The sequence below is a fragment of the Sorex fumeus genome, unplaced genomic scaffold, assembly GCF_029834395.1.
Source record: "Sorex fumeus unplaced genomic scaffold, SorFum_2.1 ptg000073l, whole genome shotgun sequence".
Classification (NCBI taxonomy): domain Eukaryota; kingdom Metazoa; phylum Chordata; class Mammalia; order Eulipotyphla; family Soricidae; genus Sorex; species Sorex fumeus.
Window position 1 is genome coordinate 19,935,098 of NW_026606130.1, and position 14,510 is coordinate 19,949,607.

Here is a 14,510-nt window from a genome sequence, read left to right on the forward strand (position 1 = left end):
TTTGAAATTGTCTTCTCCACTAGTTTCTTTGTCTTTCTTTGCCTGTATGGCACCTCATCCTAATTTTCTTACCCTGATGAAGTATCGCCTGCTTGAAGAAAAGGTAGGAGGTATTTATATGATGTAGAAAATATAAGTTTTTTTTTCTTTTTTCCTTTCAACTATTTGATATGACATGAATCTTCTTTCCATGCCTCCAGGAAGTTGCTTGCCGGAAGGAGGAAGAGGAACGGAAAGCTCGAGAAAAGCAGGAAGAAGAGGAGGCTAAATGTCTAGAGAAGTTTCAGGATGCTGATCCATTAGAACAGGATGAGCTCCACACTTTCACAGATACCATGTTACCGGGCTGTTTCCATCTCCTTGATGAGCTTCCAGACACAGTATACCGGGTGTGTGATCTTATCATGACAGCAATCAAACGTAATGGAGCAGATTATCGAGACATGATTCTAAAACAAGTCGTCAATCAGGTAAGTTCTCTAGGAGCCAGTAGATGGGGGTTTTATAAAGTGGTTTTCCTGATACTTATCCAAACCTGTTTTCTGGGGACTGGAGAGATAGTGCAGGGTCTAAGATGCTTATCTTACACGTGATTGACCCTGGTTCAAATCCTGGTGCCATGTATAGCTGCCTGCCCGCCCGCCCGCCCAGTTACAAAACTTGGTGTTTGAAAAAAATCTGTACTTGAATGTTCGATGCAAACATGAACTAACTTCACAAAAAATATCTGAAAATTAAAACAATAACTTTCTTTTTCTAGTCTCTTATTTTCATGTGAACTGTTCAAAATCTATTTTACTCTTGTCAAGTTAGGCCACCTGAACTCACTGAATATAAATATATTTCCCTCTTCTTTGTAGCAACCACTTTTACAAATCAGTCCCCATTCTAAGGAATGCGTAAAACTTGGTGTTTGTATTTTGTCAAGCATTGCTTTTTCCACACTGCTAAATTGGCATATAATACTTGGGGAGATACCATACATAGATGTGGGATTCGATTTGCTCGAAAAGGTAAAGGCCCTCCCATTGATCATCGATTTGCTCAAGCTGGCCCAGTAACGTCTCCATTGGAGACTTTGTTGTTACTGTGTTTGGCATATCGAATACGTCACAGTGAGCTTGCCAGGCTCTGCCGTGCGGGCGAGATACTCTTGGTAGCTTGCCGGGCTCTCTGAGAGGGGCGGAGGAATCGAACTCGGGTCGGCCATGTTGGCTGCGTGCAAGGCAAGCACCCTACCGCTGTGCTATTACTCCAGCCCTAGATGTGGGATAAGAAAAGAAATAAGTTGTCCTAGACTCCATGACAGAATGCATGCTTTGCATGGGTAAGGACATGGGTTTGATTTCTGGCATCACAAAAAAAGGGAGGGAGAATGGGAGAAAAGGAACTATTCTACATCATCAAGAGATAACCAGTCACTATTTTGGTTGTAGCTCCTTTATAATTCTACTTATGTATTCATAATATTTTAGTTTCTCCTAATTTTACATTTTCTAGAAAACAAAGTGACATATATATTACTATGGAAACGCAGGGCTAACTGAGAAGCCATTTTTACAAGATAAGAACAGAGTTTAGTCCAGACTTAAAATACATTCAAGAAAAATAAACCTTAATAGAAATATACTGAATTCATTACAAAAAGTTTGACGTGTAAACTAAAGCAAGACAATGTTTCTGATGTTTGACATTTTTACTTTTTTAGTGTGTTTCTGGTTCGGTGGCTACTCGTGCTGGTGCTTAGCAGGAACACTTAGTGCCAAGGGTCAGGCCCAGGCTTTCTGCATGCTAAACATTTATTCTTCCAGACTTTTTGGCTATCTCCCAACCACAAGTTTATTTAAAAAACACTATTCTTGGGGCTGGAGAGATGGTGCTAGCTGGTAGGACCTTGCAGTTAGCTAGCCCTTGTTCTATGCCCAGCACCCTGTATAGTCCCTCAAGCCAAGCCAGATATAAGCCCTGAGCACCGCTATATGTATAATAAATAATAAAATAATACTCAGTCCCAGGTTTAGTTAATTATTGCAGATGGGTGTCTTGAGTTTAAGAAACCTTTTTATGCCTTGACTTTTAAGAGTGATTTTAAAAAAATAATCACTTCCTTTAACTTAGAATTTAGACTTCTTAAAATTGCCTAAGAAAATAATCATTTTTCTATGGGGCCAGAGAGGTAATATAGGAGGCAAGGCCACTTGCCTTGAATGTGGCCAACCTCATTTCAAATCCTAGGCATCATGTACAGTTTGGAACCACTAAGTGTGACCCCTGAGCACAGAGCCTGAAATAAGCCATGGATACCATAGGGAATGGCCCCCAAAATAAAAACACACAAGAATCTTTTAGAGCTGCTTTGTAAAGAGTATACATCTACTGATACTGACAGACACTGAATCCCTATAGTTAATTTGTTACTGTTTACTTACACTGCTCAAATGTGTTGGGGGTAGAGTGGGCGTTTTATAGGGCTGAGATTGTTTTTGATAAACCTCATACTCTTACCTACAGCTTATTACTTGGCTACTTCTCTGCCTTTCTAGGTATGGGAAGCTGCCGATGTATTGATCAAAGCTGCCCTCCCTCTGACAACAAGTGATACAAAAACAGTGTCAGAGTGGATCAGTCAAATGGCCACCCTTCCCCAGGCCTCCAACTTAGCTACTAGAATCTTACTTTTAACACTACTTTTTGAGGTAAGATTTAGAACTTTCCTCCTTATGGTTTGGTCATCAAGGAATTATCAGACAGTATTCCGGATACTGAAGATGATGAGAAATACGAAGCATGATATCTGTATCTTAAATTCTCATAGACTATATATATAGTAAGACATAATTAAGTTCAAAATAAAGCATTCTGTACCATGTGAATGGTACAAAGTTTTGATGTGAATTTGGGAAGAGTATACGTGTTACTTAACAGATAGTGATAAAAAGACCTTGGAACAGTGTTAATTAAATTGCGAGGTTTGGGTTTTTTGGAATGGAAAAGACTCTTTCATTCTGTTGTGTTGCTGTTATTGCAATGACCTCACAGGAGCCTGTTTGGTTGCAAACTTAATTGTGCCGAGGATCCCATAGAGCAGAGTTACTGTGAATTGCACCTAACAGATGTATTGTGGTAAACTTTGAAGCTCACTGGCCTTAGTTTTACAAGGTATACATTGACTTAATTAAACTGAGTCTTAATGAAACAGGTTTTTTTAGGGATTTAGGAGTGGTAATTATGAGAATGGTACGTAAAGTTACTGTCATGGTTTTGTTCAAATACTTAAATTCTACCAATTCTGTTAGCATTTACCTTTGTTTTTCTATTATATCTTACTAATCCTTGATGTTGAATAAAATTGATGGTTTTTTTTCTTTTATTAATCAATCAGGAGTTGAAGCTACCTTGTGCTTGGGTGGTTGAATCTAGTGGCATTCTAAATGTCCTAATTAAACTATTAGAAGTGGTTCAGCCCTGCCTACAGGCTGCCAAGGAGCAAAAGGAGGTGCAGACCCCAAAGTAAGTGGCCTTTATCTCTCCTGGGGACTTGGTCCCTCAAACACAGATATTTATCTCGCATTTTTCCTTGAGCACAAATAGAACAGATCTTTGGTTCTATGAAAATTTTGAAGTCCCTGGGTCCTGGACAGAGCCAAGCAGTTAGGGTGTATGCTCAGCAAATACCAGACTCTGGTTTGATTCCCAGTACCATATAGTTATTTGAACATCACTAGGTATGGCCCTGGAAACCCTGTTCAGTATGACATGCTGAGATTCTTGCTTCAATTGTCTGGTTGACAGAATCACAGTGCCCTCCCCAGGCCTCCTGAGCCTTTTGAGGATAAATTGTTCAGGAGACCTTGATTTGCATGAGGCCAGCCCCAGTTCCCAACACTGCATATGGTCCTGTGAAACACTGCTAAGAATGATCATTCATTACAGAGCCAAGAATGAGCCCTGAGTACTACTGGGTTTGGCCATAAAAATTGTGAAGTGGATATCCAGTTTTAAAAAAATTTTAAAAAAATTAGTGTGAAGTTCATGCCCAATTCAATCAACTTAATCAATGGCTGAATAAATAGCAGTACTCCTACATTTACAAAAATTGTGAAGTACTTGATGAGTAAGATGTCTCATGATGATTAGGTTTCTTGCTTCCACAGATAAATCTTTTCTCCTTTTTCAGATGGATTACCCCAGTGTTGCTCCTAATTGATTTCTATGAAAAGACAGCCATCTCTTCAAAAAGGAGAGCCCAGATGACTAAGGTGTGTAATACAGTGCATGTAGTTAACATAACTGCTTAGACTATTAGAGAATACTGTGAACATGTTGATGAATGTAAAACACTAACCAAGGCATAAATCTTGTGACAAATACTGATATATGGATTTCTCAATTGGAATAAAAATGTATTTTTACAGTGCTGCTTGCTAAAGGACCTGGGAACTAGAAAGTAAATGTTTAAAGGAGTGCTGTCTTTTGAGTGCCTCATTTTTATGAAGAACTGAATTTAGCAATGTCTGAAAAAGCAAATACTCTGAGATGTGTATACTATGTTATGTCAGAATCATTTTAGAAACAGAATTTTGTGTCAGTACATAATATTCCCTTTTTGTGGAACATAGTTATAAGTCAGAACATCATAGGACAAGGATATAGAACATTCTGTGCATATAGAGAAACTCAGGAATGTGACGGTAAGTTTATAGCAAAACTACTCTCTGCTATCTGGAATATTTTCCCACTTGGGTTACCTTTATTAATAAACACTAATAAAACTACTATTTAACACAACCAACCTTGTAGGAAACACAAAGAAACTTGTGCTCATATGTTTAGTACCTACAGTCGAACAATAACAACTGGCGCTGGTTTGATGACCGCTCTGGGCGTTGGTGTAGCTACAGTGCAAGCAACAACAGCACTATTGATTCTGCATGGAAATCTGGGGAGACAAGTGTGCGTTTTACTGCGGGCCGAAGAAGATACACTGTCCAGTTCACTACAATGGTGCAGGTACGAGATTGCTTGGTACCGTAAACTCTTGAAAAAAAGGAAAGTATTAGATTTGCCTTTTCAATTGCTTCTTCCAGAACAAGCAGTTCTGACATGTGTTATAAGAGTTGTTTTCAGAGAATTTAGTCTTCTAAAGTCATTTGCTAAACCATGGGTTTGTGGTATTCAGGTACTACACCGGAAATGATTTTAATATTTTAAAATTTGGGGTTGTTTTTGGGGGGTTTGTTTTGGTGAAGATTCTTGGTGCTAGGGCTCAAACCTAGGTTCTCATAGATGTGAGGCATACACTTCACCACTGAGCAATATCCTAAGGCTAGAAATTATTGTTTGGAGGCCACACCCAGTGGTGCTTAGGGCATACTCCTGGCTCTGCACTCCAGGATCACTCTTGGCGGGCTCTGGGGACCATATGTGGTGCCAGGATTGAATCTGGGTCAGCTGCCTACAAGTCATATATGGTTCCCGCTATACTATTGCTCTGGCCCCTAAGAAATTATTTTAAATGATCTGGTAACTATTGGACAATGGTTAGGGGATTGCAACTGCTGGTTTGGAAAGTTTTTAATTCTTTAATAGGGAGTTTTGCATGCTACCTTTATTTCTGGGGATCTTCTGCTTTTTCTCTATAAATGATAAGTTAGATTAAATTGCCAGGCTTGGGGCTAGAGTAATAGCACAGCGGGTAGGGCATTTGCCTTGCATGCGGCCGACCTGGGTTCGATTCTCAGCATCCCATATGGTCCCCCAAGCATCGCCAGGAATAATTCCCGAGTGCAGAGCCAGGAATAACCCCTGTGCATTGCCGGGTATGACCCCCAAAAAAGCAAATAAATAAATTGCCAGGGTTCCTTCCTATTACTGCATTTTGCCTTGGAAATTTCATTCCCTTTCCTTTTCTTCTTTTTTTTGTTAGAGATGTTTTTATCTGCTTGAATTCCTAGGTTAATGAGGAAACCGGAAATCGGCGCCCAGTGATGCTAACTCTCCTGAGGGTACCACGGCTCAATAAAAACTCTAAAAATGGCAGTGGTCAAGAACTAGAAAAGACACTGGAAGAAAGCAAAGAAATGGATATCAAGCATAAAGAAAAATCCAACGGTATATACTTAAAATCATACCACTTTAATAGTAAAACAGTAAAGTAGTTTTAATTTTATAAGAAGTGTTTTACATAAAGGTATTATGCCTTAATGGCTCTGACTGATAATGTCATGAGTGATTTTTTTAATTTAATGCATATATATATACATACATATACACTGTCCTTTTTATATGTCTTTTTTAGTCTAAGAATTGTTCAACATGTTTCTCATAACATGACTCAAGTTCTTGTTACTTTAGAGGGAGAGATATGGGGGAGAAAACATCCAGTTAAATTGTCTCAACTCTTTGCCATTTGTAGATAACCCCTTGGTTCTAGAGAGTACAAATACTGAAAAGGAAGCAAGCCTAGAAGAAACTAAAGTTGGGGAGATCCTAATCCAGGGCCTGACAGAAGATATGGTGACTGTTTTAATCCGAGCATGTGTGAGCATGCTAGGAGTCCCTGTGGACCCAGACACTTTACATGCCACACTGCGTCTCTGCCTGAGGCTCACCCGAGACCACAAATATGCCATGATGTTTGCAGAGCTGAAAAGTACCCGCATGATCTTGAATTTGACCCAGAGCTCAGGTTTCAATGGGTTTACTCCCCTGGTCACCCTTCTCCTAAGACACATCATTGAGGATCCCTGTACCCTTCGTCATACCATGGAAAAGGTGAGTCTTTTCGGTGTCAGCTTTATATCATACCTTTGTTGTTCTTGGTATGATAGCTTTATATCATACCTTTGTTGTTCTTGGTCTCAGACCAGAAGACTTCTAGTTCTTTGTTGGACAACTAGCTGTTATTTTCTACCGTGTATGTACTTAGTAATAGCTTTTAATGTATTACTTTATAGCAATGGTTTTGTCATCCAGAAATCAATCAGGACCTTGAATGGTTTCTATTAGATTCATGTCCTGTTCAGAGTACATCTTCACATTCATCTCTGAGTCTATTTTTTGCAGTGTGATTTAGAGTACTGTTGCTGATAGGGTTTCATACAGCACGTTACCACCATTGGGGCTGTAGAGATGGCCCAGTGGATAGGGTGCTTGCCCTGCTCTTAGCTGATGCAGGTTCGATCCCTGGCATCTCATATTGTCCCCTGAGCATTGAGAGTGAGGTCCCAAAACACAACTAATTAATAATTTATATACAGCTTTTAAATGGTAGTAAAATTGCAGGTTCTCGTACAAAGAAAAGTTTGGGCTTAAAGGATTGGGGGTATGTGGGGCAAAGGAAGATCAGTGACAGTTTTAATGTATCAAGTTGGCCAAATGTAAATGCTTGTTAATATCCCCTGCAGGTATTCTTGTGGAACGCCAGGGATAGCCATGTTTTGGGTTTTTTTTTGTTTTGTTTTGTTTTTTTGGTAGGAGTGAAAATTAGTGCATTGGAGGACAATTTGGTATTGTCAGATAAAGATACCTTTAACCTAGAAGTTCTGTGGCTGAGATTAGTCTATTAATTCAAATATGCCAGGCAAGGTACACAAAAGTATTCACTGTGACATTGCTTATAATACAAAGAAACTAATGAGGTAAGGACCTGCAGAGTACTGGATGAGTCAGTTATGGCACATTTTAATATACTTTTTGATAGAAATGATAATAATTTTATAATGCAGCCTGAAAAGCAACATGTAAATAAGGAACATAACTGATTTGGTAAGAAAAATATTCTGATCCCAAAATTTTTTTTGTGAATATAGTTGATAATAGTGAAAAATACGATAAAATTTTTGAGGAAGGTGTTTGTGGGGGAGGTTTATACCAGGTTGTACTGAGAGTTTAATCCTGGCCCTGCTTAGAAAATATTCCTCGCAGTGCTCAGGGTCCATATGGGTTATGTTTTGTGAAAAATTAAATCAGGGTTGGCTACATGCAAGGCAAGCACCTTTTAAACCTTGTACCCTTGTACTAGCTCTGTGGCTCCTTGATATTTTCTTTATTATTGGGGGTAGGGGATTGGGCCACATCTGTACTCAGGGGTTACTCCTAACTCTGCATTCAGATATCACTTCTATTAGGCTCAGAAAACTATGGGATGCTGAAGTTTGAACCTGGGTCAGCTAGATTCAAGACAAACACCCTACCCACTGTACTGTCTCTCCAGCCTGGAATTCTTTTCTTTACACGTTTCTGTATTTTTGATGAGTAGTGAGTCATTTTATGAGGCAGAAAAGCATAACAGTATTTAAACCATGAGTTATCAAAACAACCAATGTGTAGATTGGTATCTCCTGTGACTTATTTAATAACTAGCCTGGCTTGGGGGCATAAAGAAAAACTTCATAAATTTAATACTTACACTAAGTACACGGCATTACTGGATATTTTTAGAATTTGAACAGTGATTAAAAATTGAAACTGAGTAATAATGATAATGATACTTCAATGTAAGAACAATAATCTAGATGGACCTGTGATACAAGGTTCCCATTTTTATACAGATCATATGCTGTTTTTCCTAATTCTGTACCATTTTCATCTTTTTAAAAAATATTTATTAGTGGATCACCGTGAGGTACAGTTATAGACTTATAAACTGTCATGCTTGCATTTCAGTCATACAATGATCCAGTACCCATCCCTCCACTAATGCCCATTTTCTGCCACCAATAATTCCAGCATCCCTCCTACCACCCCCACTACCATTTTCTTCTTAATAAGCCATGTATTGTGAACTGATAAGTAAGGAATGAGATTTTAAACCAAGTTTACCTTTCTCTTCAAAATCAAGAGTTGTCATCTGTTGTCTTGTGGCAGAGATTGGATAGTATTTTAATCCTTGGCAATTCTTTAATTATAGTTTCAGAAATTGGTCTGTAATAACATCAGTGTTTCTCCCTTTATTAGGTTGTTCGCTCAGCAGCTACAAGTGGAGCTGGAAGCACTACCTCTGGTGTTGTGTCTGGCAGTCTTGGCTCTCGAGAGATCAACTACATCCTTCGTGTCCTTGGGCCAGCTGCATGCCGCAATCCAGACATTTTCACAGAAGTAGCCAACTGCTGTATTCGCATTGCCCTTCCAGCCCCTAGAGGCTCAGGAACTGGTGCGTTTCTCCTTCTGACCTTTGAACCATTGAAATCTATAATCTTATATGACTCCAAATAATTTATTTTATGAGAACTCTAACTTGGAAAATCACTGGGACTTTGGCTGGTTAATACTGTGGGTTAATTCAGAGGTACTTTAGTAGCTTCTCTGTTTCTTAGCCTGTGGTAAAACCACCAGAAATACTGAGGATTCATTCCATGTCTTTTCTTTGCTATTAAGGAGCTCCTGTTAGCTTGGCCTTTTATCTTGTAGCTAGCTGACATTGTGTTTGAGCTAATCCCTCCTTAGAATGGGTTCCTCTATATCAAAGTTTAAGCTAGGCAATTGCATTTGAGAAAAAGCTCACTTAAATCCCTGGTGCCATATAGCTCTCTGAACTATATTGGGAGTTATCTATTCCGTTCACAATGGAAACAAAGTCATAGTGTGTCTTAGTGCAGTATAGGGCTTTAATAAAGTGAATTTATGTTTTTTGTTGTTGAGATGCAGTGGTTTACAGTGCTATTAATAATTGGTTCTCATGCACATAATTTTAACACCACACCCATCATCATTGTACCCTCTCCTCTCTCTACCCCTCCTCTTTTCCAGTCCCCTCAACTCAATTTATTGACCAGTTCTCTCATTATGGTGCCTTTGGACCTTTGTTACTATCTTCCTGTGTATCTTTAAGTCTTACATATGAGAGTCCATTCTGTATCTGTCGCTTTCCTTCAGACTGACTGAGCACCATACATCTAGTTCCGGCCATGTTGCCACAAACTTAATTGCATGATTTTGTTCTTTCTTAGAGCTATATAGTATTTCATTGTGTTTTTACAATTTCTTGATCCGTTGATCTTTACTTGGCATTTGAGTTCTTTCCATATCTTGGCTATTTTACTAAGTGTGTTTATGAATATATGTGTACATATATTCAAATGACTTGTGTTTTGGAGATAGATGCCAAGAAGTAGTATCGTCAAAAAATGGTGGGAGGTTTATCACTGGATTGTATGGTAGTTCTATATCTGATTTTTCGGTAGATTTCCTTATTTATTTCTATATAGACTTAATCAAACAACATTAATTAATGAGGGTTGCTTTCTCACCACTACTCCGCCAATGCTGGCTGTTTCCAAACTTTTGGATATGTGCCATTCTAACCAGTGTGAAATTATATCTCATTGTTGTTTTGATTTTCATTTCCCTAATCATGAGCACTATTCATGTTTGTTGGCCATCTCTAATGCATTGAATGCTTTAGAGTTTGAAATGTGAGACACGTGGATGTGACTCATATTTCAATAGGAAATATACCATATCATCCATGTGTTCTTGTCATAAAAGAAATAGTGAAACATTCAATACTACAGCTGACCTAGTTTCTTCAAAAATATTTGTGGGTCCAGAAAGAGCTCAATGAGCTGTTGTGCATGCTTCCATGGAAGAGGTCCAGGTTCTATCTCTAGCATCACTTGGCCCTTTTTGAGAGGTGAGCCTAAAGCAGCAAGCCAGGAATAGCCCCTGTGTATGACACTAGGCATAGCCCAAGAACAGAACACAGAAAAGGAACTTTTCATGAAAGAAAGGCATGAAAGGATCTCCTATGTAAAGGTGGACTATAGATTGGTAACTGCTAACAACTTTGATTGCATTCTGGATCCAAATAATGGGCATCTGGGAAGTTTGAGTACAGCCTAAATTAAATGATATAATCAGACCTGTGTTAAATTTCTTTGGTGTTCTTGTGTGAAAAAGAGCCTTCATTATGGGAAGTCAAACATATTTAGGAGTAGAAAGATGGTAGCTGTAGATGAGAAAAGAATTTCACTGTTTATGGTACCAACCTTTCATCTTCTTTGTAAAACTATGGTGTTGGGATGGGTTATAAATGGATTTAGGAGCCATAGCTTTTTGTCTGCCTTTGGCTGTGTATTTCTCATGTATGTTCTCATTTAATCTTCAGATATCAAGAATTATCAAATTGAGATTTGTTCAAGTAATTTGGCTATGATCCTGTGTAATGATTTTGTAATCATATGACTGCATTACAAAATGAAATCGTCCCCAATTCCAAACATTGTACTGACTTTACTATTTGGCACTGCTGTATTAAATACTGTAGGATTTGGGAACTGTAAAAGCCATATTTTCTGTTAGGACTTCATGTCCAAAGCTCCCTTCTGAGTTTTTATTCATTAACGAACTGTGGATATCTATTCACTGTTGACTGACTTTTCTCTTACTTTGACTTAGCTTCAGATGATGAATTTGAGAATCTTAGAATTAAAGGTCCTAATGCTGTACAGCTGGTGAAGACAACCCCTTTAAAGCCCTCACCTCTGCCTATCATTCCTGATACTATCAAGGAAGTGATCTATGATATGCTGAATGCCCTGGCTGCATATCATGCTCCAGAAGAAGGTATGCTGGCCTATCTCATGCGCTTTGCCTGGATCTTTTCTACCAATTTGTGGTTTAATGAGCATTCACCACATGTCAAACTTTTGGACTCAAGAATTGCAATACACTTCTGAAGAAACAACCACACAGTATAACATATCAGAGTACTTGGTAGTTGTGATTCCTAGGGAGAAGCATCTAATTTGTTGGGGGGTAAGATCTGTAGGAAATAGTCTTAGAACAAGTGATTTCTGAAATGTTGATAAGAATGAGATTGACATAGTCAAGTGAAAGTACTCTCAGAAGAGGGAAGAATGAACAAAGGTAAAAGGAAGAAAATTAAGAGCCTAGGAGTTGGCTCACAGGATTTGAATTCGTTCCTTTGCATTTGGAAGCCCCGTACTTGATCCCCAGCACTGCTTGGTTTTTCTACCATCAGGAACAATACCCTATGCCCTTACTGCAGGAGGGGGCAGAGGTAATTTGTATCGTTTCAACCAGTGAAGACAGGAACTGGAATTTTTTAACACTGAGGAACAAAATTATCTTATTAAAATAGTTAGAAAAATAGAACAATATTTGAAGGTGTGACCTTCCTGACCTTTGAGACTGCCATGCCAAGGGCTAGAACAATATTACAGTGAGTAAGGCATTTGGCTTATACATGGGCTTGATCCCAGGCATCCCATATTTCCCCCCAAGCACTGCCAAGAGCGATTCCTGAATCTAGAGCCAGGAATTAACCCCTGAGCATTGCCAGATGTGGCCCACCCACCGCCCCCAAAAAAAGACTACCATGCCAGTCTACCTTTTTACCTACCTAGTAACTAAAGGTAATTAAGTTCTGGGAGAGTCATGCATGAGTTTCATGGATCCCAAAATTCTAGTTAAGTCAAGAAAATCTATGTTTTCCATGCTTTTTATCCACTCTGATCTATACAGAGGTACTTTATAACCATAGAATTTTAGCCTCCACGCCCTCCACAAATCTTCCTAAACTTCGTAGGAAGCACTTTTAAGAAACTCTATCACCTATTAGGTCAAGGAGATGGTACCAGGGTTAAGATACTTGTCTTACATGAAGCCAGCACCGATGATCATCTGATCACCACCAAGAGTGATCCTGAGCACAGCCAAGTGTGGCTCAAAAACGAAAACAAAACTGTGGCATCCATTTATTGATCTCCAGCTGTAGAAGGCTTTAATGCCAAGTGTGGTTTTTTTAAGCTTAATAATGACAGCTGAGGAAATTGAGAAGCATAAGGTAAAAAGCCTGTGATCGCATGCTTAAAGCTTTATTTCAGCATTTTTTTTGTTATACTGGAATTTCTTTTTCCACATGTAACTAACTCCTTACTGCCTCAGAAACTTTTACACAGTCCTGGGTATATAAGTATATAAAATATGCATAAAGATAAAACATTTGGGGCAAGAGAGATATAGTACCATGAGTGGAGCACTTGTCTTATTCACAGCCAATCCTTCTTCAGTTCCTAGAACCCCACAAGGAGTAAGTCCTTGCACCACTGATACAGCCTAAAAGCCAAAGTTTTTTTTTTAATAGTGAAACACCATGAGGTACAGTTGTAGACTTACAAATTTTTGTGCTTGGCTTTCAATTATACAGTGATCAAGTACCCATCCAAAGCCAAAAATGTCTTAAATGATGAAACATTTACTGATAGTCATAAAGAAATTTATTGGAATTATAATATGCTGCATTTGCTCATGAGCTTTATTTAGCAGTATTACTAAATAAATCATTGTAGCAACTTAAATTGAAATTGACCTAGCTACCAGAAGGGCATCAGCATTTCATACTTTAAAATTGTTGGCTTTGTTTTGTTTTTCCAGCAGAAAAGTCTGATTCTAAGCCTGGGGGTATGACCCAGGAAGTTGGCCAGCTCCTGCAAGACATGGGTGACGATGTATACCAGCAGTATCGGTCACTCACTCGTCAAGGCAGTGATTTTGATGCACAGACTGGTTTTTCCATTAATGTAAGTCAATTCCATTCCTATTTTCTTAGTATTCAGAATTATGCCAGGGAAATCAGTTGACTCAATGTTGAGGTTGTATCTATTGCCTAAAAATTAAAATCTAATTAGGATGTTTCCAGAATTGTCATTTTTCCCGTCTCCCTGTTACTTTTATTTATCTGATGGCTTACCCATACATTTTCATATACAGGGAGTAAAGATAGTTAAAATAGTATATTGAAAATGACTTTAGCATGTGCAGCTAGATCTCTGGAATGCATTGTGCTTTGGGGTTACTCTTGTCTATGAAATCAATATGACTCACATGTTTCTTTTTCCATAGAGTCAGGTCTTTGCTGCAGATGGTACCTCCACCGAGAATTCTGCATCTGTGACATCTCAAGTAGAAGGTAATGATATTTTCTCTCTTCATATCTCTTAAATGAACAACTTGAAGACACTTTGGGTGATCTGGGCAAGGAATGAAGGAATTTAGGTGTAATTGTCATATTTACTTGTGTAAGTAATCTTTCTCAAAGTTATGTTCTGTGTCTAAATACTTAAGCAAAAGTTAATGGAACTGTAGCTTAATTCAGTAAATTGTTAGGATTTATTCTTTCATTCTGCTGTTCTTTTTAAAATTTTTAGATTTTTTCATTAAGACACATTGATTTACATAGTTCATAATAGTGTTTCAGGGGCTGGAGCAATAGTAAAGTGGGTAGGACGTTTGCCTTGCACTCAGCCAACCCAGGTTCCATTCCTAGCATCCCATAGTGTCCCCCTAGCACTGCCAGGATTAACTCCTGAGTGCAGAATCAAGAATAACTCCTGAGCATCTCTGTGTGTGACCCAAACCCCCCAAAAATAGTGTTTTAGGCATTACGTTTTAATACCAAACTAGTGTTAACTTCCCTCCAGTGTCCCCCACCCTCAGTCTGACTGGCACATTTTAAACTTTATTTACTGTAGTTTGAATCTCATGTT

The 14,510-nt window shown here is 38.6% G+C and overlaps 1 protein-coding gene across 1 annotated transcript in view; it reads left to right on the forward strand.

The window, feature by feature from the left end:
• The window catches only part of HUWE1 (HECT, UBA and WWE domain containing E3 ubiquitin protein ligase 1), a 154,223-nt gene that overhangs the window by 97,549 nt on the left and 42,164 nt on the right, over positions 1 to 14,510 (forward strand). The window contains exons 35-46 of the mRNA XM_056130150.1: positions 83 to 103; positions 201 to 470; positions 2,544 to 2,696; positions 3,383 to 3,510; positions 4,178 to 4,259; positions 4,834 to 5,010; positions 5,955 to 6,111; positions 6,416 to 6,774; positions 8,959 to 9,154; positions 11,398 to 11,565; positions 13,399 to 13,544; positions 13,867 to 13,933. Coding sequence (XP_055986125.1) covers positions 83 to 103; positions 201 to 470; positions 2,544 to 2,696; positions 3,383 to 3,510; positions 4,178 to 4,259; positions 4,834 to 5,010; positions 5,955 to 6,111; positions 6,416 to 6,774; positions 8,959 to 9,154; positions 11,398 to 11,565; positions 13,399 to 13,544; positions 13,867 to 13,933 — 1,924 coding nt within the window. The remainder of the gene's footprint in view (positions 1 to 82; positions 104 to 200; positions 471 to 2,543; positions 2,697 to 3,382; positions 3,511 to 4,177; positions 4,260 to 4,833; positions 5,011 to 5,954; positions 6,112 to 6,415; positions 6,775 to 8,958; positions 9,155 to 11,397; positions 11,566 to 13,398; positions 13,545 to 13,866; positions 13,934 to 14,510) is intronic.